The 22462-nt window shown below is 53.3% G+C and overlaps 2 protein-coding genes and 1 long non-coding RNA gene across 3 annotated transcripts in view; 1 reads left to right on the top strand and 2 right to left on the bottom strand.

The window, feature by feature from the left end:
* Window positions 1–22462, top strand: part of LOC144278271 (uncharacterized) — a 43003-nt gene that overhangs the window by 2954 nt on the left and 17587 nt on the right. The gene's annotated exons all lie outside the window — the stretch shown is intronic.
* On the bottom strand, window positions 3166–20868 carry LOC144278139 (uncharacterized). The gene is made up of 9 exons (XM_077839335.1): window positions 20835–20868; window positions 20326–20458; window positions 8372–8491; window positions 7143–7450; window positions 6756–6850; window positions 5743–5951; window positions 5159–5269; window positions 4827–4959; window positions 3166–4189 (listed from the first exon to the last, which is right to left on the bottom strand). Exons 1-9 carry the CDS (start codon window positions 20866–20868, stop codon window positions 4034–4036), a joined length of 1299 nt encoding a protein of 432 aa, XP_077695461.1. The 3' UTR covers window positions 3166–4033.
* The window catches only part of PPARD (peroxisome proliferator activated receptor delta), a 38513-nt gene continuing 36498 nt past the window's right edge, over window positions 20448–22462 (bottom strand). Inside the window, exon 7 of the mRNA XM_077839515.1 lies at window positions 20448–22070. Within this exon, the coding sequence (XP_077695641.1) occupies window positions 21823–22070 (248 nt within the window). The 3' untranslated portion in view covers window positions 20448–21822. The remainder of the gene's footprint in view (window positions 22071–22462) is intronic.

Genomic DNA, 22462 nt, shown 5'->3' with positions numbered 1-22462 from the left:
TTATAATTCTTGACATCTGATTTGTGTCCATTTATTCTTCTACGTAGAGACTGTCCAGTTCGACCAATGTACATGGCAGAGGGGCATTGCTGGCACATGATGACATATATCACATTGGTGGATGTGCAGGTGAACGAGCCTCTGATAGTGTGGCTGATGTGATTAGGCCCTTATGCTCAAATAAATTGGTTAGTCTCTAAGGTGCCACAAGTCCTCCTTTTCTTTTAGAGGGTAAATAAATTGCACTCAAAATATACCCAGGTTCCACCTCACCAGTTCGTTCTCCGGTAGGAAGTTGACCTGATATCTGGTGCTGCTTGGCACGGGGGAGACCTGATTGAAAAGATTGTGTGTTTCAGCCCAATTTTCAGTGTAGTTTCTCTTTCACACACACACACACACCCCCAACTCTACACTGAAGTGCCACAAACATCGGACTCAGCAGCCTCCCCTCGCCCCACACATGAATCTGTGGGATCCAGCCCATCCTCATAACCCCCAAACATACCAAAGACTCTGGTTCCCTTCAGGTGCTCCCACCACGACAACAAGGAGGAAAGATCCATCCCCTGAATCCCCTCCCGCCAAAGGCTACATGGGCCTCCCCAGAGAAATAACTCGGGCCTATAGTGACAAACCTCCGAAATTGGTTTTATGTAAGCAGGGCCCAAAACGCCTGTATAACAGCTGCACAGGGAAGTTACAGTGATTTGGTGCCAGCTTTCGATGGCTTTTATATTTAACCTCAACTCTGAAGGGCCTGGGCTGTGCAGTGCTTAGTGGGTGGATGGTTTTTACCCTGCCAGCCCCGGCTGGCTTCGGAGCTGCTAGGGCAGAGTCTGCTACATCTTCGAAGAGCAGCCGTGAGCTTGGCCCAGTGCTCCTCGCAAGCCGTGCATGAGAGCATGTTTGCAGTTCAGAAAGGAGAGCAGACCACAGGCCCACGCCCTGGAGGAAGACTGGCTCCCTTGTGACATTTCAAAACTGGCTGTGGATGAAGTGGGTGCATATTCTAGTCATGAGCTAGTAATTCATCCCTGTAGTTAGTATTTATAAGTACAGCAGCCCTTGTCGGATAAAGTGGCCCAGCCCCTGATACACCGTAGTGAAACATGCCTTACTTGAGCACTCTAAGTTTTCAGGGGATGGGAGGTAGTTTACCGCTTCTCTCCTCTTCCCCCCCCCACCCCCCAGCAAGAACCCAATCCCCCTTTTCCTGCCCCACAAAACAGTGTGAAAGGAAGTGAGCTGTAGCTCACGAAAGCTCATGCTCAAATAAATTCGTTAGTCTCTAAGGTGCCACAAGTACTCCTTTTCTTCCTCCCAGAAAGGAGAGGAAGCCTGGCCTGACCATTTCCCCTGCCCTGCTGCCACAGGCTCCCTGGCTGAAGGGCTAGAAGCAACTTGCCCTTTGCAGAATTCTCTTTCCACTCCCTTTGCCTTAACGGAGGCTCTGGAACTGGACTGTGCGCTATATAGGTGTGTTTACGGCTCCAGCGATGGCTCCAGCAAAGACAGGGGCAAGATGGATCATTTCATACTTTATGGAAGGCTGGGACACAGCCTCTGTTGATCCTGCCCCCTCGGGGATGAAACGGACTGCATGGGACAAGCCAACTCAGTGCATGCTCACAATGAAGTGCCTTGTGCACAGACTTCTCATCAGACCCCCGGCAAGAGCAGGGGCTGTTTTTATCATCTTTTTCTCACAGCAGGAGAGTCTGTCCTAGATCCCAGTAACTTTCGGTGGTGAGACACCAGCCTCAGAATATGAGGCCGGGCTGGCCTCCGTAAGTGTATGTGAGCGGAGTGGAGCCTGGAACGTCTGGACACACACGAGCCTTCCAGGGGGCGGCTCAGGGAAGAGAGCTTCCCAGCTTGGAAAGACAAGTGGGAGTTCTGCTTAAGCTGGCACATTAAAACTAGCAGTGTAACCAGGAGCAACACAGGGGGCAGCTTAGGCTAGCCCCCGAGCACAAACCCAGCTAGACCCACTGCGTAGATTCAAGCAGCTACCCCTGACCCCGCTGTTGTGTTTAATGCACTAGTGCAAGCAGAACTAGCCCACGTCTCCTCAGCCTGGGAAGCACGCTCCCAAGTGAAGCGTAAACGGACTTAAGAACGGCCAGACTGGGGCAGTCAGACCAAAAGTCCATCCAGCCCAGCATCCTGGATCCCGGCAGTGGCCAGTGCCAGGTGCCACAGAGGGAACGAACAGAACAGGGAATCATCAAGTGATCCATCTCCTGTTGCCCATTTCCAGCTTCCGGCAAACAGAGGCTAGGGACACCATCCCTGCCCATCCTGGCTAATAGCTATTGATGGACCTATCCTCCAGGAATTTATATAGTTCTTTTTTGAACCCTGTTATGGTCTTGGCCTTCACAACACCCACAGCAAGGAATTCCACACATTGGCTGTGCGTTGTGTGAAAAAATACTTTTGTTTGTTTTAAACCTCCGGCCTCTTAATTTCAGTTGGTGACCCCTGGTTCTGAGGAATAAGTAACGCTTCCTTATTTACTTTCTCCACACCCGTCACAATTGTATAGATCATCATATCCTCCCTTAGTCATCTCTTTTGCAAGCTGAGAAATCCCCCTTTTAGTAATCTCTCCTTAGAGGGAAGCTGTTTCGCACCCCCAATAATTTTTGTTGCCCTTCTCTGAACCTTTTCCCCTATATCTTCTTTGAGATGGGGCAACCACATCTGTACAACATGTTCAAGATGTGAGCGTACCATGGATTCCCCCCTCCCCCACGCTATCTCTCCCTTTCCTAATGATTCCCAACATTCTTTGGAATGGAGAGGAGAACTATACACAATGCCTCCAAGATCTTTCGTGAGTGTTAACAGCTAATTTAGACCCCATCGTTTTACATGTATCGCTGGGATTATGTTTTCCAATGTGCATTACATTGGAAGGAGGGTAAAGCAGAAGGGATGACTCCCCCCTCTCCCTCCTTACATCCCTCTTGGACAGCAGCCCTGCCACTGGGCCCAAGTGCTGGGCTCCAGGATAGACAAGGGCCACTTACCCTAGCCCATTCCTTGCCCCTGGTGCTAGCAACGGCCTGCTTTCCAGTTGCAGGCAGATGAAGGAGGGAACAAGAGCCAGCATTGCTGGTTTGTGAAATACCCCTCGGGAAGAAGAGACTTGGCGAATTAGTTTTTAAAGCTGATTTTTATTTCATGGTCTCCAGATCTCTTCTGAAAGAGTTAAAAGGTTTGCTAAGTATGTGCACAGGCAGCTTGACGACCAGGCAGTGACCCTTCCGGCTCACGTGGAGCTGGGTCTCCCTGCTTACATTATGAAACCTCTGAGACAGATGCCTGGGTCAATAAAAAAAGCCAAACACCCCCACCCACTAATCCCAGACTGCTCCCCCTTTTAAGCCTGCTATGGATGCCTGGCAGCACTGCAATCAATACTAGATCAACCTGCCAAGACGCAGACACTGCCTGCTGCTGTGGCCAATAGCACTGCTCAACGACTCTCCTTCACGCCAACGTGGCCTCAGCAGCAAGCACGCTCTGCCTCCAACCACACCACCGAGACTGCAGGACCACCACAAAACCTGGCGTACAGCCTACTCCTAGAGCAAGGCAGCTGGGAGGCCATAGGACTGGGGACGCCACCAGATCCCAGGCTGGGAAGCCATGGTGGGGAGGAAACCGTGTGGAGAGGGAGATGTGCCGTTTCGGGAGGGAAGTGGAAACGTGACGTGCGACGTGTCAGCTGTCAGTCCCATCGCCCCAGGATGGATGGATGGAAGAGCAGCTTGGCAGCGGTAACCGCATCCCACCGCTCCGTGGAACGGGAGCGCTTCCCACTGCCGGCACCGCGCTCCCCCAGCTTGCGCAGAGTGCTTTCGGATCACTAGGAGTCCTGCCAGACACACAACTAGACAGATTAAAAAAGAAGTCAATTGTCTTTCCCCATCCCCCCACCCCCCCAAAGATATAGGTTCACAAGCCATGGAGTGACCCCGACTCCATTGAGACAGGCCTGGCCCAGCATCCAGTGGCATTTCTAGTCCGAGTCACTGGAATCCAAGAGGAAAATCTCATGGTAGTAGTCCGGATCGTCGACGTCCCCCTGCAGCAGTGCAACGGTGAGAGCCCACTGGAACAAGCACACATCATCGTCCTCCTCCTCGGAGCTCTCGGAGGGAGAGGGATTGAAGGCCTGCAACAGGACACCAACAACGTGCTTATCCCACACGGGCAGGAGCCCACAGAGCCCAGCTGGGGAAGATGGAACCGGCCCCACCCCCTGCAAGGTGTGGTATATCCTGTTCACCAGCCACGACTTGGGTGGAAGTTTTATCTCCCACAGATCTGCCCTGGGGAACTAGGGTGTCCCGACAGCCGCTAGCAGGAGACGGACATCGGGATGTTGAGGGAGGACCAGCCGGGCAAGACTTAGGAGCAACAGCCAAGAGCTCCTCACCAGCCCATCCCCCTGCTAAGGAGGCTGCAGCTTCCTCGGGGGACGTGCAGCAGCTGCTTTGCGGCAGGCAGGACCGGCCTCCAAGCGCTAAGCGGCAGACGGTCGCTCTTCTTCTAGGCCCTGATCCAGCCGAGTACGGAGTATCATGGACCTCAGGGGACATGATCGGGTGCTGGAAGTTGGGCACACGCTTAAGTGTCTTGCTGAATTAGGGGCCCAGAGTAAAACCCTGGCAGCCACTCTCGGTTTATTTTTTAACTAGAACACATTTGCCAGACTGGCAGGAGGCAGTCTCCCCACCCCATGCTGGCTAGTGCCAACAGCTGTCAACGGGGATCACAACTTAGGAGAGATTCAAGCTGCTTTTGCTCACCACCGGGCCTGCCCTGCATGGAGGTCTCTGTCGAGGGGGCCACACCCTGGCCGGGAGCTCATGAAGGTAGATGCATTCCGATTTAAAGGGACAGCGGCCACGGCCACGGGCAAAGAACTTGCATCTTATTTTCCTGGGAGAGTTAGAAGAGTTGTGTTAAACTCAGATGGAAATTCAGGGGTTAGTTCTTCCTGCAGGTACCTGCCAACACTAGACCCAGAGAGCCAGCCTCTCACCCCTCTAGCAAGAGCCATCTCTGTAAGGGAACACTTTGAACAGCAAAGCCCATCATGCAAACCCCATCCCAGCAAGCAGAGGAGCCAGCCACCTACCCAGTCCGCGCCTTGAAGGTTTCTATCAGCTTCTCCTTTTCGTCCATGTTGGAGACCCAGTATTTGTGCGGGATGAAGTAGCTGGACGTGACCCGGCACTCGGGGCAGGCCCTGTGGGCAGAGATACAGTGTGCATGGGCCATTTGCAGCCAACAGGCGTGAATGAGAGGGTGAGGCAGAGAAGGGGGCTCCACCAGGCCGGCAGAGCGCCGGCTCCAGGAATCAGCGACTCCAGGCCAGCCCCTCGGCAGCTAACACTGCTACCTCCTTCTAGACCCATTGCACTGGTCTGTGCTGTGCCCTAGATGCCATTAGAATAGATTTCCCACAACAGGGATGGGCCAAGACAACAGGACTTCCACCAGGGGGCTGGAGGGTTGTCGCTGTGGTTGCTCACTCCATGGCCTGCCCTAAAAGCTCCTCTCCTCCCCCCCGCAGCAATCAGTGCGGCTGCCAAGCCCAAGCCACCCATCAGATTGCGGCTCTTCGTAACAAGGGAAATGGGACCAAGCCTCCAACCCCAGGTTAGCACGTGGGACCCATGTGGGATAGCCAGGAACAGGACTCCAGATCCCCACACGTACTTGATCACTGCGTTCTGGAACTCCCTGCTCTTTCGCCACTTGCGGATGCAGCCGACGCAGTAAGCATGGCTGCAGTTGGGGAGGATGCCGAACACGCGCTCCTCGGGCAAGGCCTTCTCATAGACCTTGTCCATACAGATGCCGCACACCACGTCCTCGCTCCGCAGCTCCCCCACCGAAGCAGCAGCTGCTCCCAGCCCACCAGCTGCCTGCACAGAGCAATACAGCCAGCTAGCACTCGGAGACAGAGTCCCCTTCCTTGATAGGATCATAGAAGATCAGGGGTGGAAGGGACCTCAGGAGGTCATCTAGTCCAACCCCCTGCTCAAAGCAGGACCAGTCCCCAATTTTTGCCCCAGATCCCTAAATGGCCCCCTCAAGGATTGAACTCACAACCCTGGGTTTGGGTTTAGCAGGCCAATGCTCGAACCCCTGAGCTCTCTCTCCCCCCTTCCACACAGGTGGGCTGCCTCATCTTCCCCAGGCCGGGCTCCTCTGAATAGCCACCCTGCTTTGGAGAGGGCCAGTGCCTCAGCTCTGGGCATGAGAAGAGCCGGCTTTCTGCAGACCCCTGCCAGGCAACAAACAGGCCCATAGACAGGGGAGTGGGAGGATCGCACCAGCTTCCCCCTACAGAAACAATTGCTTTCAGCCATATACTGCAAGTGTCTGGAGGAAGGACTCAGAGGAAGGATGGTCCTAGGGCATTAGCCTATTCGAGACATCTGGGATCAATTCCCTGCTCTGCCACAGACTCCCTGGGTGACCTTGGGGCGAGCCACTTAGCTTCTCGGTGCCTCAGTTCTCCATCTGTGAAATGGGGACAATAGCACTGCCCGGCCTGACAGTGGTCAGGAGGATAAATGCATTAAGGATGGAGAGGTGCTCAGATACCATGGTGACAAGGGCCAGGTAAGCACAATAGACAGACATCATAAGAGCATCCCATTGAGAACGTCCGAGTGGCAATATCATCTTCTCCCCCACCCTCCCACCCAGAGAGTCTCACCCACCTCTAGGGTTTGAGGTGCCGGGACAATCGCCTTGTTAGTTGCGGCCTCTGGTGCCAGGGAAGTTCTCTGCAATCCCAGATCCCGTGGTCGGGAACCTGACCAGCAACACAAGAGTTCGGAGGAGATGCATTCACACAGGACAGAGGGCCTTCAAAAGCCAGCCCACAAAAGCACAGGCAGATCCCTACTGGCTGGATCCCGGCTCCATACAGCACCTCCCTAGTGGGACCCATCAGCAGCTGCAACCTTCTCCAGGCAGGTGGTCTCGTCAGCAGGAAGAAACATAGGGTACGCTGGACAGAAGCACGCTCCATCCATGCTAGAGCCCCCTAGGGCACGCCCACCCAGCCTCCCTCCTGACTCCGCTAATGTGCCAGCGGCCCTCACCTGATCCACGCCGGGCCTGCCTGGGGACAAACGCTCTGCTGACGGCCCCGTTTGGGGGATACGTGCGGACGGGGGCCGTCTCTTGACCTTCCTCTTCCTCCTCCTCAAACTCGGTGCTCAGCTGCCTGAAGTTCAGCTGCGTCACGCTGGGGACGGAGGGCTCCGAGCCCCGCCTGGCTCCTCCCCAGCTCCCAGCTGCTGCCTCTGGCCGGACGGCTGGCTCCGAGCCCCGGCGGCTCAGCGATAAGGCAGGTTGTGAGCCACATCTGCTCCACGCAGGGGCTGGAGGGTCTTGGATGTGCTGGTAGCTGGAGGAGTCAAAAGTTACAGGCTACACAGGGAGGGCCGGGGGGGGGGGGGAGAGAAACAGTCCTATCGGTCGGGTCACTGGGTCGCCCCGTTCCGCGCAGAATCTGATGCCACTGCGAGGACAGAGACACACCAGGGAACAGCTCATCTCCTCAGCAGTCGCCATGACAATGGAGCTTTCCAGAGCAAGTCTAAAGGATTTAGACACCTCTTCCATTCAAGTTCATGGCAGCGGCGTCTCAAGCCCCTCCACTGCTGTGGAAGTCTCCGGCCACGTCTACCCTACCCAGCCTCTGCTGGCACAGCCCTAGCGTACACGCCACATAGGCCAACAGGAGGGGGGGTTTTGGTCAGTGGAGGCATACCGCCTCCCTGAACCCCATTAGCACTCTTCCAGGGGGTTTATCAGCCTAGCTACAGCACCAGGGGGAAAAACAAAACACTTCCATGTCCCTGCCCAACATAAAACCGATACCGGCACAGCCGAGTGCCTCAGCCGAGGGCTTTCAGCAGTTGAACAAGCTACGGTCTCCCAAGCTCTGGGTTGCTACAGCCATCTTGCATCTCTTGGCTGCGATTGTGTCTATGTCTACACCAGCAGGAGTGGACCCTGTATTCCTCCACCCACGCAGCTCCACTGGGGAAACAGGTCTCAGGTGTTTTTCTCCAGCCTACCTAACCAAATCTCCACCCGGCTGGAGAATTACGGTTTCCATTTTAGACTAGGCTCTAGAGATTCTGCCCCTTCCCCCCCCGCCCCATTGCTCTTGACCCGGGGTGGGCAAACTACAGCCCGCCAGCCATTCTAATCCGGCCCTTGACAAAAAAATAAGTGACTGCCCCTGGTCTAGGGTATTTCTAAGGGGCCCATCACCTTGGTCTCGAGCCCAGATCTGCAGCATCCCAGGCAACATCCTTACCTGCAACGATCTCCGTAGCCGCAGAACCCATTCTGGAAATACCTGCAGATCTGGGCTGACTTCCGGTCATGGGAGAAACGGCAATTCTGACCCCATCTGCAGGCTCCACGGGCAAAGTTCCTGCAGAGAGAACAGAATCCATGTGGACTCACAGGCTGCCACCCCTCCAGTCTCTCCAGCTCCACATCAGCTTCCTTCGGACCTCAAGGGATACAGCTCCCACTCATCCATCAAGCTCACCCTGACACTTCCTTACTTCCCAGAGGAGTTCAGCGCCTTCCCCTGCCTGGGGAGGCTGCAGAAACTAGAGAGCGTTTCCTACTAGGGAGTAAAGGATGCTCAGCGGGGGCTGCACTGACAGCAGGATTCACTCTGTAGGCCTTGTGAGATGCCCAGATACCCTAGTGATGGGCATCAAACGCCAGGCTCTCATGCCAGGGGGGAGCAGAGCAGCTCCCTTGCGCTCTGTGCACATCAACAAAGCTTGAACACGGGACTGGGATTTGTAAGGGAGCTGACAGGGACTGGGCACCCAATTCCCACTGAAATTCAGGATTTGAGCACTTAACTCCCCTGGGCTGCCATGAAACCCCCAGCCTCAGGGCCTGCTGCACAGTCTGGGGTGCACTGAGGAGAAGCCCATGGATGAGGGGCCAGTGGAAGTGAGAGAGTGGAGACAGCAGCCACTAGTGAGATGCAGAAGGCTCAGGCTGCAGCTCAGCTCAGGTGCACTGGAAACCCAGGGGGCGGACACGTCCTATAGGTAGGGCACAGTGCACATCGCACAGCCTGGGGAAAGAGCTGGTGTACAGCAGCCTGGCTGATCTGGGGGGGCGGTTACATGCGATGGCTGACAGCAAGCAGGGAGAGCTAGCAGGGGCATGCCCCAGCCTCCAGCCCATCTCAGCACACAGAGAGAGAGTCCACCCCACTGCCAACAGAACCTGGGTAGAGGAAGATTGCTAGGGAGTCAGCGAGCCCCCAGAGGAAGAGCCAGGGGCAGGGGCGCAGGAGAAAGGCCACTGCACCCGGCCTAGCAGATCTGATTCAGGGAGCAGAAGCATGGCCAGGCTGGGTGAGGCAGGAGGGAAAACCCACAGGAATATTTTACCAGGGAGAGTCCCAGTCTCAGGCATGCTGACTCCAACAACAAGAGCCACAGGAGAGCTGGGAATGCACCTGATACAACTTCCCCAAATGCTTAACAGGGAGCGCTGATCGTTTCAAAGTCAGCAGCCCCCCAGGCCTCCCCCAGGCATGAGCCCCTCCCAGGTGGGGGGGGGGGGGAGGACAGGGAAGGGACGCCTGAAGTTTAAGAGAAGCAGGCCAAGAAGTTTGGCTGTTAAACACCAAACCATCCAGAGAGCCCGATGCAACAAAAGCTCGGTTTTGCCTGAAATTAGCACAAGAAGGGAAGTCAGAACCGGGGTCGGTGGGGAAACCCAAGGGGAGAGAAAGCAGACGCAGCCGTTTCTGGAGGTTTTGCTGTCTGGGCAGACTCAGCTGGCAAGATCCAAGGTCCTGGCCTGGCCTTTGCCACTCCAGGCAAACCGAGAGCCCCCCGCCAGCGCCGCAAAGAGCCTGCCCCAGCCAGACAATGGTGGCTCTGCCCACAGGCATCTCCCCCACGAGGCGTTACCTGCTGCGGACTCCCGCCCCATAGCGCAGGAGAAAGGGATCGGGGAGAGCCGCTTGCAGCCCTCCCTCCACACCTGGGCTTTTGTCTGGGTGGGGCTGCAGGGGCAGTTGCCAGAACCCGGAGCCCCAGCTCAGGAACCGCTCTCTGCCCCCGAGCTGATCTGCAAGCCCCCCCATACCTGCACAGGGCCCTAGAGCAGGGGCCCCTGCTGGGCTGAACCCCTCCAGCGGCGACCAGCGAGCCAGGCTCCATCCTCGCCCAAGCACAGGGCCGAAGTGCCTCTCCCCACCCCCAAGACCTCTTTCGGGGCGGGGAGGGGTTTAAACCAGCCTTCCCCAAGGCCGAGCCCATTGGCAAGACAGCGAGGTGAGGACACACCCAGCTGCCCATTCGTTTGTCAGTTTGCAGGAGTAAGGAGTGGTCCCCACCCACCCCCCCTCCACTGATCGGCTACCTGCGGTAGGTGCATAGGGGCTGGGGCAGGACAGGAGGGAGCCAATGGGCGAGCGAACAGGGCTTAACCCCTTCGTTGCTGCGCTTGGAGAGGTTGGAATTTGGTTTAGGTTGCAGCCAGAGCCAGACCAGAGGGAAAGACCGCCTCATCTTGCAGCCAGCTGGTACAACCAATGCTTGCAGAGAGCAGGATGGTCTCCCCGCCACCTCCATCCAACATGTGCCTGTAAAAACAGAACATTGCAAAACCAAAGGAGTCTATTGACACCTCAAACTGCAACCGAGACCAGGGCCACGGATGTTTGGCCCTCGTGACACCGGCATTAAAGGGAAACAAAGAAGGACTGAAAAAAGGCTTGATTTCCCAGGGGGGCGCGTGTGTGAAATAGACATAAACAGAGCGAGGAGCTCAGGCCGGTCCAAGAACAGCATCCAGCCAAAAAGCTGGACAGAATGGAACAAAGGCAGAATCTTCTGCTGAGCTCCCATGGGGCTGCTGCTCCTGAGGCACCCTCACAGGATGGTCTTGTGGAGAAAGCACGGGGCTGGGAGTCAGGAGCTCTGAGTTCCATTCCTGCTTCTCCTACAGATACCTTACTCTGGCTGAGGGCAAATCACTTGGGCCCAGCTCCTCGAAGGCATTGAGGTTCCTAACTTCCAGTGAAATCCATCAATAGGAACCGAAATACATTTGAGGAGCTGAGTCTTAATCTCTCAGTGCCTCAGTTCCTTATCGATCAGTGGGGATAACATTTCCTTTCTCTGTTTAGACAGTAAGCTCTTTGGGGCAGGAACTCCCGGTATGTACAGCACCTAGCACTCTGGGGGCCTCAGTACAATAATGAAACCCCAGGGCTGGGTGGGAGTGAGGTGGTGCCTACTCCGAGTGTCTTGCAATGGTTTGTTGCAATTCTTTGCTGCCTAATCTGGACAGGGCCTCTGTCAGGGTGTCTGTTGGGCTGGGAGAGAGGCAGGTCGGATTTAAATAAGCTGAAAGCATTGCCCCAGAGAGTTTACAGCGAAGGAGCTGTAGCTGCACCACTGTAAGCTCTCTAACGTAACCACTCGAAGTCGGGAAAGAGCTCGCTTGTTGGCTTAACTACTCCAGCCCCAGAAGCTCTCCCGCCCACACAGCGCTGTCCACACCAGCGCTTAGGTCGGTGTAACTTGCGTCAGTCAGGGTGGCTTTTTCACATGTAGATAGAGCCTGAGTTTCAGTTTCACTGATAAAAGAAAAGGAGGACTTGTGGCACCTTAGAGACTAACCAATTTATTTGAGCATGAGCTTTCATGAGCTACAGCTCACTTCATCGGATGTGACGCCCTGGAATTTTCAACAGCACAAAGGAAGGGGCTCCAGGGAGCCCCTGCCACTTCCTGCTTCACACCTGTTCTGTGCACAAAGCACAGTAAATGCAAGGAAATGGGATAATGGCTTCGGCTCTGTCCTTTTCTCTGCTACGCTCTGTAACCTGTTAGCCGCTGCCCTTGGGCCCCAGCTGTCCTGACCATTATAGCAGGTTGCTGCCTATTAGTTCTACCTCCCCAAACCCTTTCAGATCAGACTTGCTGTTTGTCCCCATTTATTTACGGAGGTGTAAAACCCTGTGCCTTGAGGGGCAGGGGGAAGAGGGGAGGCTACTAGCCTGTGAAGGGAGTAGTCCAGGTTTGGCACAAAACAAAACTTTACACACCACCTTACATTATAGTCCGTGCATGCTCAGAAATGCCCTCAGCTTCTTGCATCATATCACATGCACGTCTGTCTGTATTATAACAAAGATGGGCACATAGGACATGCATCCCTGCAGCTGCAGCCTGGTTGGACCCAGGCACTTTTATTTCTGCGTGTTTGCTTCTGCTGATAATTAGTCAGGCCCCGGTCCTGCGAACCCTTAGGCCCAGATCCTCAAAGGCAGTTAGGTGCCTAATGCCCATTGATTTCAATGGGTGTTAGGCCTTTCAATACTTTGAGGAACTAGGCTTTAGGCATTTGCTTAACCTTAGCACGAAAGTAGTGCCAAAGGGCCTAGGGGAGTTAGGTGCCTAAAAGTTCCCTCCACTGACTTTGATGGTACTAGTCATCTGCTTACACGGAAGCATGCCCCGGAAGCATTTGCAAAATCAGGGCCCTAATCATCGTAAGCACTTTGAACATACTGCACACTAGCTAAATGCTAAGTGTTATTTTTTTGCCAAGGCCCGGTACTGAATTCATTTGCTTAGCCTTCCAGAACAGAAAGCTGTGTGGAGCATCCAGACTAGCACATACAAACACACTCGCTTTAACTCAAGTTAACTGGCACTCAACCTCCAGTGGGGTCATACATAGACCATTCACAGGGCCTTAGATCCTGAAAGCTACTAAGGCACCGAATGCCCATTAAAATTAATAGAAATAACTTTGAGGATCTGGGCCTGAGTTCTAAAACTTAAGGGAGACAAGGGAATACCTTTAGTTGGACCAACTTCTGCTGGGGAGAGAGACAAGCTTTCAAACTTACACTGAGCTCTTCTTCAGCTCTGGGAGAAATAGATTGTTTAACATAAGTAGTTAGCACCTTTCAAGGAGTGGTTTAAGGTGGAGCGGAGTGTTAACACCTCTCCAGTCATGGGGGGTGGGGGGAATGGAGGAAGAAAAGAAAAGAGTGATGTGTGTTTTTTAGTGGATTATAGATTGTTACAATAGGCCATAAATCCAGTGTCTCTATTCAGTCCATGATTTTTAGTGCCTAGCAAAGTCATGCATGTAAGCTCCCAAGGCTTGTCTTTTGACAGTGTTGTGCAGGTTTCTAAAACTTCAGTGAGGCAGCATGCGCTAGTGAAATGAGCCTAGAGGTGCAACTCCCCTGCCACTTTTTAGAGTAACAGCCGTGTTAGTCTGTATTTGCAAAAAGAAAAGGAGGACTTGTGGCACCTTAGAGACTAACCAATTTATTTGAGCATAAGCTTTCATGAGCTACAGCTCACTTCATCTCACTGGGTGACTTTGGGCAAGTCACTTCACCTCTTTTACCTCGGTTTCCCCACCCTCTATAATGGATCTAAGAAGTTCCCCAGTGCACAGGGTTGTCGTGAGGACTAATTAGTTGGCATTCGTATAGGTTTTTGCAAATGCAAAGTGCTACATAATGATTGAAAGTTACCTTTACCAAAATAAAATACAGCCCTGGGCTCTTTTTTTTTTTTTTTTTTTATTTGCAGATGGGGTGGTGCTGGAACAAGACTCTTGGCAGCAGCTCATGTACCCCACCACCACAGCCACAGAGATCCCAAGCCCCTCGGCCACTGTGGAAGGGAAACAGATCCCTTCAGTCAGCAGTTCCCAAACTTTTCAAAGCTGAGGGCTCCTCTTCCCGGTGAGTCACTGGGCAGCAAGCTTGGTGTGAATTTACAGCAGGCCACCTCGCTGCACCGTACCGTGCTGCGTGGATTGGCACGTGCTGGACTTTCACGAGCTGCAGCGGTGAGCACACGGGACACTACGGGATGGCAAACTGGTGGACTGTAGCTTCAGCCCTTAGCTTACCCTGCAATAACTCACACTGTAGAGAAGCCCTGACTTTCATTTAGGCCAAGGGCACCATGGGTTTGTTACTGGTGTTTATAAACTTCAACTTCAGGAAAATGAAGCCAATTATGCCCCCTTTAGCTCCTAGAGGCTTACCTGTATTTTTAGAGCAAAGTATGTCACTTCCTCCCCTTTCCCACATGCCCCGATGGGCAGTGAAACAACTTTGCCCTTCAGACTCCTCCTTGACACTGGCTTTAGCACCCACTGGAATGAATGAGGCAGTTCACACAGAGCTATCGTTTCAGGCTCTTTGCAGACTCAGGCAGATATCTGCATAGGTCGTGCTCAAGCCTGTGGCACAAATTCCTCTCCCTCCTTGGTTTCAAGGACAAAACTATTTGGTGAAATCAGATGATCTGCTCCAAAAACAAACCTGCCCCTCTTCCTAGTTTAGTCAACAGCAAAACTTCCACGGGGCAGAGCTGAGCCCAGAGCGAGGAATTATTTGACAGGGTCAGGATTGGGCCCTAGCCAAATATTTATGGGGTTGTCTACCCCCACTCCCCACCTTTGGCTAAAAACCTCATGCCGGAGGTAGCGTAAGGAGCAGGTCACTGGCACAGCTCACAATTAGCAATGGGTCTGGTTGGGCTGAGTAGAAGAGCAAATGTGAAAAGTTGGAGGGTTTTTCCCAATGCTCTTAAACTAAGAAGTTTACGTAGCACAGTAACAAGCCCATGGTGCCCTTGGCCTTCCTAGCCATCACTGTACATACGGATCAGAGACGCACACCGAACGCAGATCTTCTTGCTCCAAAGGAGAGGCCTCCAGTAACTGCTGTAACAAAGAATCTCTGACAGGAGCCGTGTAGGGGCATGTAACGCAGCAGAGCAGCTCCCATTCCATTCAGAAGAGACACACGCAGCCGCTCTTGTTTGTTTATTACAACAGCTCTGGTACTTAGCATGCTTTGTTTGAATGGGCATTTCCCCAGGTGCTCTTCCAGCTGCATGGTTAAGGGTCCAGTTCTGCAGGCTGCTGTGTACCCTCCGTTCCCATTACCTCCATGGGAGACTGGAGCACTCAGCACAGGCTCAGGTTCTTAGGGCACTCATGAAAAAGTGTGACAAAATACCTGGTGGGTTTAGATCAGGGGTTCTCAAACTGGGGGTCGGGACCCTTCAGGGGGTTGGGAGGTTTTTACATGGGGGGGTCGTGAGCTGTCAGCCTCCACCCCAGCCCTGCTTTGCCTCCAACATTTACAATAGTGCTAAATATATAAAAGAGTGTTTTAATTTATAAGGGGGGGGGGTCGCACTCAAAGGCTTGCTATGTGAAAGGGGTCACCAGTAAAAAAAGTTGGAGAACCACTGGTTTAGATGCTGTGGGGGCCTGACCCGGCCCTGATGTCAACAGGAATTTTGCTATTCACTTCAGTGAGGAGGACTGGGTCTGTGGTAAGGGGAGTGTTTGGGACTCCAGCAGAGAGAATCTAAGGGCCTCTCGTATGTGCAGAATAGAAAGAATTCTTGCCCTAAAAATATTTTTGAAATCTGATGGACCTTTGCTCACGTGAGGTTTCTGCCTGTGGGGAGAAAACACAGCAGAGAATTTTCCCTTTGCTCAGGAACGCTCTTCTTCAAGGAGCCTGTGAACCAAACAGACAGAGGTGCTACATCGACAAGACGATTTAAGGTTGTATTAGATTGGCACAGGTCTTGCAGGGAATGCCGCTGGCGGCCTGTGTGGGGATACTCCCAGGCCTCTTCTAAAAATATGCTTTTAAAAAAATTCCACAAAATAGCCGGTCACTAAACCATCAAAACCCAACACAAAATGGAGCATCACAACCCTGTATTTGTGCACGGTTGGAAGAACGAGAGAGTAGTGCAGGAAACCGCTGTCGGCACAATTTACACCAACACAGCAGATTTGCTCCTGCTCAACTTCCCCGGGGGGGAGATGGATATTATTTGCACACCGTTCTTTGGCACGTATTCTGTATCCCACTAGACAGGTGGCCTGTTTTCCTAAGCACTGCCCTTAGCACAACTGTCCAGCACAGATGGCCCCACAGCTACCAAGGGACTGGCTGAGTCTGTTTCAATGCAACAGTGGCTTGAAAAAATTGATTACGAAGTAATTCTGTACAGCTCCTAGCACAATGGGGTCCTGGTCCATGACTTGGACTCCTACATGCTACGGTAAGATAAATCATATCCCTGCTCCTCCAGAAGACAGGCTGAGGGAACTGGGCTTATTCAGTCTGCAGAATAGAAGAATGAGGGGGGATCTGACTGCAGCCTTCAACTACCTGAAGGGCGGGTCCAAAGAGGATGCAGCTCAGCTGTTCTCAGTGGTGGCAGATGACAGAACAAGGAGCCATGGTCTCACGTTGCAGTGGGGGAGGTCTAGGTTGGATATTAGGAAACACTTTCACTAGGAGGGTGGTGAAGCACTGGAATGGGTTGCCTAGGGAGGTGGTGGAATCTCCATCCTTAGAGGTTTTTAAGGCCCGGCTTGACAAAGGCCTGGCTGAGATGATTTAGGTGGTGGTCCTGCTTTGAGCAGGGGTTGGACTAGAATATCCTGAGGTCTCTTCCAACCTTAATCTTCTATGAAACACACACTCAAGCCAGCTGCCTAATTTTATACATGCAAACAGTCCTATTGAAATAAATTGGACTAGCCGTGGGAGTAAAGTTACTTGAGTGAGTAAGCGTTCACATGATTGGCACCCAAGGCCCGAATCCTGCGACAAGCTTTGCGTGGATGGACTCCTGCCCCTGCGCAGAGTCCCATTAATGTGGGTGCAAGGACCCCTCTGTGCATTGCAAATGGCAGGATCCGGCTCTAAGAGGGACCCTCACAAAGCTCCGCCAAAAAACGGTAACTCCCAGTGACTCATCTAATGAAAGAGCTGTTGAAACTTTGCCCACAGGCAGGGCTGGGAGACACTACAAAGTGCTGAAGAAAGCATGGCAATGCGCTAAAAGTTTCTTAAATATTTAGGTCAGATTTATTTCAAGGTAAGTCAGTCTGTGACGCCGTTTATATTAAAAACACTTGGAGGTTTGTACTTCTAGCAAAAATATACATTTCAGTTTGAGGCTTGTTACAACATTGACAACGAGCAAAAGTTCCTCAAGCGATGAAGAGATCGAGAGCCCAGCATCTCTGGGGGCGAGGGCTGGCGGGGAGTCACAGCAGCCTCTCCATTCACAGCCTCGGGGCACTCCAGAGCAGGGGACTGGAGGGTCAGTACAGACACTTTGGAAAGGTACCAATCACAAACCCATCAGTCCGTCATTCACACTTCTCTGGCTCCTTTCACAAGAGGACTTCAAAGTGCTTTACAAACGGGAATTCAATCCAGTCTTACAACGCCTCTGTGAAGTAGGGAAGGAAAAGGACTAGCCTCATGAGACAGGTGGGGAAACTGCGGCAAGAGGGGAGGTATGACTTGCCAAAGGAGCCCAGCAAGCTGGCAAAGAGCTGGGAACAGGCCACAAAGGTCTCAACTCAGAGCCTCCTCCTGCACTAGCCACTAGACCAGGGGTTTCCAAACAGCAGATTGGGAGCTTGATGGACTATTGGTTCACTTCACAGTGATTTTTATGGGTGGTGCTAAGGGAACCAGCTAAGTTTGGGAACTGCTGCACTACACAACCCTCCTTCCATTAAATGTACATTGCTTAGTACTAGTGTGTGCAGCCATAAACCATACCTAGGAGGGGTAACGCCCCAGGAGTGAGAGAGCGTGTGTAAGACAAGGAGCATAAGGGTGGAATAGGGCTGCAGTTTTGGTGCAGATGACACGTCGGGGTCTGTACCAGCCCCAACCTCTGATATGGGTGCTTACTAGGGAGGACAGAAGAGGTGGGATTGCTAAGCAGTTATGGAAGGGAAACAGATTATTCCTCTGCTTCAGTAAGACATTATTGCACCAGGGTAACCCGTTACCCCAAGGGGGCGGGGAAGGAGTGTAATCCAGGTCCTTTAGCAAGCCTGCTCAGGACACCAGATGTGCCCTGCCCAGTCCTTTCACAGCCACCAGGTCTTCTCTGAAGCGTGCGCAAAAACAGCACTGCCTTATTCCAGGGACCTACTCCATGCGTGTCTCTAGAGGTCCCTTTGCTTACCTTAGAGACAGAGACGCACACACCCCATTAGACGTGCAGGGAGCTGGAGTCTGTTCTGCCTTGTGCGTCAGCAGATTTGTTACAGAACCTTTATTACCAGGCAGGATGCAGGAGCAGAAGAGAGCCCAGCTGAGCTCTCAGATCCCAGGCTGAGGCTGCAGGGAAAACTTTTTTCCACTTGTCAAGCTGAGCCCATTTGCTCTGGGATCTGTGAGACACAAAGATGGAGCTCCAGGCTGCCATTTGGCCTGCCACTTCTCAGAAGAGAACTGCATGTCCAGGCCTCCCTCTGCCCCCAATACACAGAGAAAGCTGGAGAAGAGCATCGAGGTAAACTCCCAGCGCCAAAGCCTTAGGAACTGTGCCAGCCAGTGGCTCTCACATTGCTTACACTGTGCTACCCAGACAGCCACCTGCTCATCTCAGAGCGATCATGGGACTAGGCCCTGCAGCGGTGCTGCGTTAATATCACCGTAAGGCAGCCGCAGTGCCACGGTCACCTGGGAGCTCCAAACAGCAGCACAACCTCCTCCCCCGCTCCTGGGCAGGTGGCGTTCCTCCTTCCGTCCTCCCCTCTACTGGTCCTGAGCTGGATCTCAGGTGGCTTTGGTCCAACTGTCCCAGGTTAAGACTAGACAGACTCCAAAAGCCACAGGCGGAGTGTAAGTGCTGCATGCAGACGGGACCTTGGGTCAACTGCTATGGTCCCAGCCAGAAAACCCGACTCAGCCTCGAGTCGCTGGGGATACAAAAGTGAGAGAACATGGGACTTCCATTTCGGAGAGGCAGACAGTACCACAAGCTGCGAAGAAGTCATGATATGAGATCGCTCTAGGTTCATTAGGGTGCCCAGCCCTTCGGTCAGACCACGAAGCCTGAAAGCTAAATTGGTACTTGCAGCTGCCAAAATGGCATCAATGAATAGAGAACTGCTAGGTGGCAGTAGATTGGGTCCAGCTGCTTCGTGCCTGGCCTGGCCTCTTCGAACAGGCTTCTCTCTCTACCCCATCATAAACCCCCATTTGTCACCATGATAAATGCAGTGTTTTTGCTTCCCAGCCCCCAAAATAAATAATACTTGGTATTTATATCACACTTTACAGCTTCAATGCTTTTTACAAACACTAACTAGTTAACCTTCACAGCCCCCCTGCAAGGGAGATTAAACTATTAGTCCCATTTTACAGATGGGGAAACTGAGGCAGGACAGTTTGACTTGCTTAAGGCCACAGAAAAGGTAGTGGCAGGGCTGGGATTAGGACCCAGGAGTTCAGGCATCTCAGACCAGTGCTCGTCCCTCTCCAGCAGCAGGTTTCCCTCACACTGCAGCATCAGTGCCTGCCGCTCTCCTAGAAATCTGACATGGAAGAGATCCAACAGGGCACACAACGTGTGCATGGGCCTGGCTGCTGCAGGACTGCTCCCCATGCTACTCTAACCTCTTCTATGGGATCAGCTGGGGGCACTCTGATCTGCAGAGCAGGAGTCATGCTTCAAGCTGTGCATTCACGAAGGCCTTTCCCATTCCCCATCAGCCCTTTACTTTGGAAAGCGAACGGGCCTCACAACCCCCACCAGCCCTGCTGGAGCTCAGTGAACGGCACAGCTGCAGGGTGCTACATTTTGCCCTATGCCAGGGGCTCCCCAGCAGTTTCATTCTGCAGACCACTTGGCAAGCAAAGGGTCTCCTCACGACCCACCCGCCCTATGCCCTCAAAAGGTCTCGCCTGCAAAGCTAGATCCGCCCCTGCGCGCGCCCATCCCATCTCAGCAGATTGGTGCAAGTGGAAAGTTTCACACACGACACCAGCACCTGAACCTAGAGTCAAAGTGAATTTACTGCTGGCTAGGGTCTAGGCTGCCCCAGAGACTGAAGGCCTGTCCACAGAGCCGGGGCAGCCCAGGCGGTGGCTGGGCAAGCTTCCCCCGGCGTGCTCCTCTCACATGCCCAATTCTGAGCAGGGAGGGGTCACGCCCTTCGCCCCACTAGGCGAGCTCTGTCTCCTCAGCCCACTCACGCTGTGGCATCCCTGCCGAGACTGCCAATGAAAGTGCCGATTAGTGCCAAGGGTGGTAGCAGTGCAGGAACTGGATTGAGAACCACCAGCTCATTGCACACAGGCCACTCAAGAGCCTTTGGATTTCCCACTCACTACAGGCTGGGGCTGGATCTGAGCGCATGACCTGGAGGCCAAAGGCCACTTACCCATCCTTCAACAGCTGCTCTGACCAAGCTGGAGTGTTGCATAGTGGGATCTGCAGTGGTGGGTCTTGGGCTCTTGGCAAATTACCAAAGCAGCCCCTCAGCTGGGCCAGTTTGGATGGCCTCAGTCTGATGACTTAAGCCCCCGAAATAAGTCAGTCACAGGTCACACTTGCTTCCAGGTCACCCCAGCAACCCATGCTGGGATAGTTTGGGGGAGAGACGCTACAATGTAGCTTAGTGATGGCTCCGGCCATTGCTGACACCAACCGCGCAGATGTGACCAGCCACAGCAGAAAGAGGCGGGACCCCAGGGATTGGAGGACACCAGTGTACTACAGTGTCTGTGGTGATGGGGAAGGCACCATTGTTGGCCTTACATTGAGAGGCCTCCTCTGGCTATGCCACAGGCTACAGTAGGAAGATCAACGGGGTGGGAAAGGAAACAGCAAGACAGAGAAATTACTATTACTGTTTTCTGTGACACCCTTGCCTCACCCGGCTCTGCTCACCACTGTCCCCTTCACAGCACAGCCGACCCTTCATCCTCCTAGATCAGCAGAAACTTGAGTCATTCTGACACTTCAAGTCTCCTCTGGACACCCTGGATCAAAGATTGGGAGCAACTGCGGTTTTAGCATCTGCTCTGAAGACTAAGTTGGTTCTTAAAGAGTTAACGCCCACTGCCACCATCCCCCCTACTCCATTTTCTAAGCCAATATAGGAGAGACAGGAAAAGCAGCCTTCCCCTTTGAAATCTAGGGCTACGAAGGACCAGCTCAGACCCAGCAGGGGGTCAGGTACAGGATTCCATGTTACAACCCACAGGAGTGATTCACAAGGCAGAGGAGAATGCACATCTCCCGAGGAAGGCATGCCTGTCTTGGGAATTCAGGAGACTAACCAAAGGTCTCTCCCCGGATGAAGCATCAGTACCCTTCATCAAACAGTCTGGCCTTTCTCTGGGAGATTCTCTCTCGATGGATGGATGCGAGACACTTCCTTTTGTTCCAATGTTCCAGGCTTTACAGCTCTGGCCTAAGAGTCTTCCGAGTGCAATACAAAACCAATGCACAACGGAGAGGTGATGTAAGTGCTGCTCCTGGATCTGCCGGATAATCGAGGTATGGAATGGTCTCATTACATCAGACCATACCCTTGTTACAATGCTGGTGCCGTAATCCCACCTTCTCTGCAATGCACGTAAACACGCGGGTCGCTTGGAAGGCAGAAGGGAGCGGCGTGACAGCTGGGCTGCGGAAACAGAAGCCTCGCTTATGTTTTGCCTTTGAGGTTCATAAGTGTGTGTTAACGGAAGCCCGGGCTTAGCACGCAGTAGCCATGAAGTCTCGTGGCAGGTAGGCCTAGGTACCATATGCAGAGATCATCTAGAAAATAGTTCCAAGTAGAAGAAATGGAAGACGTTGGTTGGGGGAAAAGGGGAGGCTTCTCAGTCACCATTCAAAGTGTTTTGCTCAGGATCCATGGCTTTAAAGCTCCTCAGTACATGTCCTTGTAGATTTCCTGCAGGAGCGGGTGCAATGAGGTCTCCGTCTCTGTCTTTTTAATCTTCTGCACCAGCTGTGCATGCTCGGTCACCAGCTGCCGCAGGTCAGCCATCTTCTGGAGCAGCTTGGGGAAGAGGTACTGAGCGTCCGGGTGGTTGGCCTGCAAGTGGAACTCCAGGGCCTGGAGGATGTTGTCCTGTATCCCCTCCACCTGCTTCACGTCCATCAGGCCAGGGCGGTCTGCAGGGAGAGGATTAACGCGACTCAGAGCGCTATCTACACCACTCCCCTGTTGAGTGCTACCCAGAGGGAAACAGACAGCTGCTTAGGGTTAGGGTCATACAGTGAATCAGAAGTTCGTGGTCCCTAGCCTTGTGTTCAGGCAACTCTCTTCACTGGGCATTTTGGGGATGGGGGCTCCACCCCCACCTTCCCTGTCTGTCTTCTGTGTTTGTTATGGCCCAACCGCAGAGCGGTGCCAGGGAACACAGATCTTGGGAGTCACTGGAAGGCTTCAGTTTCAGCTGTACGTTATTCTTCCCCCTATTAATCCATTAATCCACTCTGTAGTGCACCGCTCCTGTTCCCAGCAGGAATGGCCTCAGACCCACTCCCCCCAACCCGAGCCCCAT

This window comes from Eretmochelys imbricata, chromosome 21, assembly GCF_965152235.1.
Source record: "Eretmochelys imbricata isolate rEreImb1 chromosome 21, rEreImb1.hap1, whole genome shotgun sequence".
Lineage (NCBI taxonomy): Eukaryota > Metazoa > Chordata > Testudines > Cheloniidae > Eretmochelys > Eretmochelys imbricata.
The sequence above is the reverse complement of the archived record's forward strand: the minus strand, read 5'-3'. Positions and strand labels throughout refer to the sequence as shown.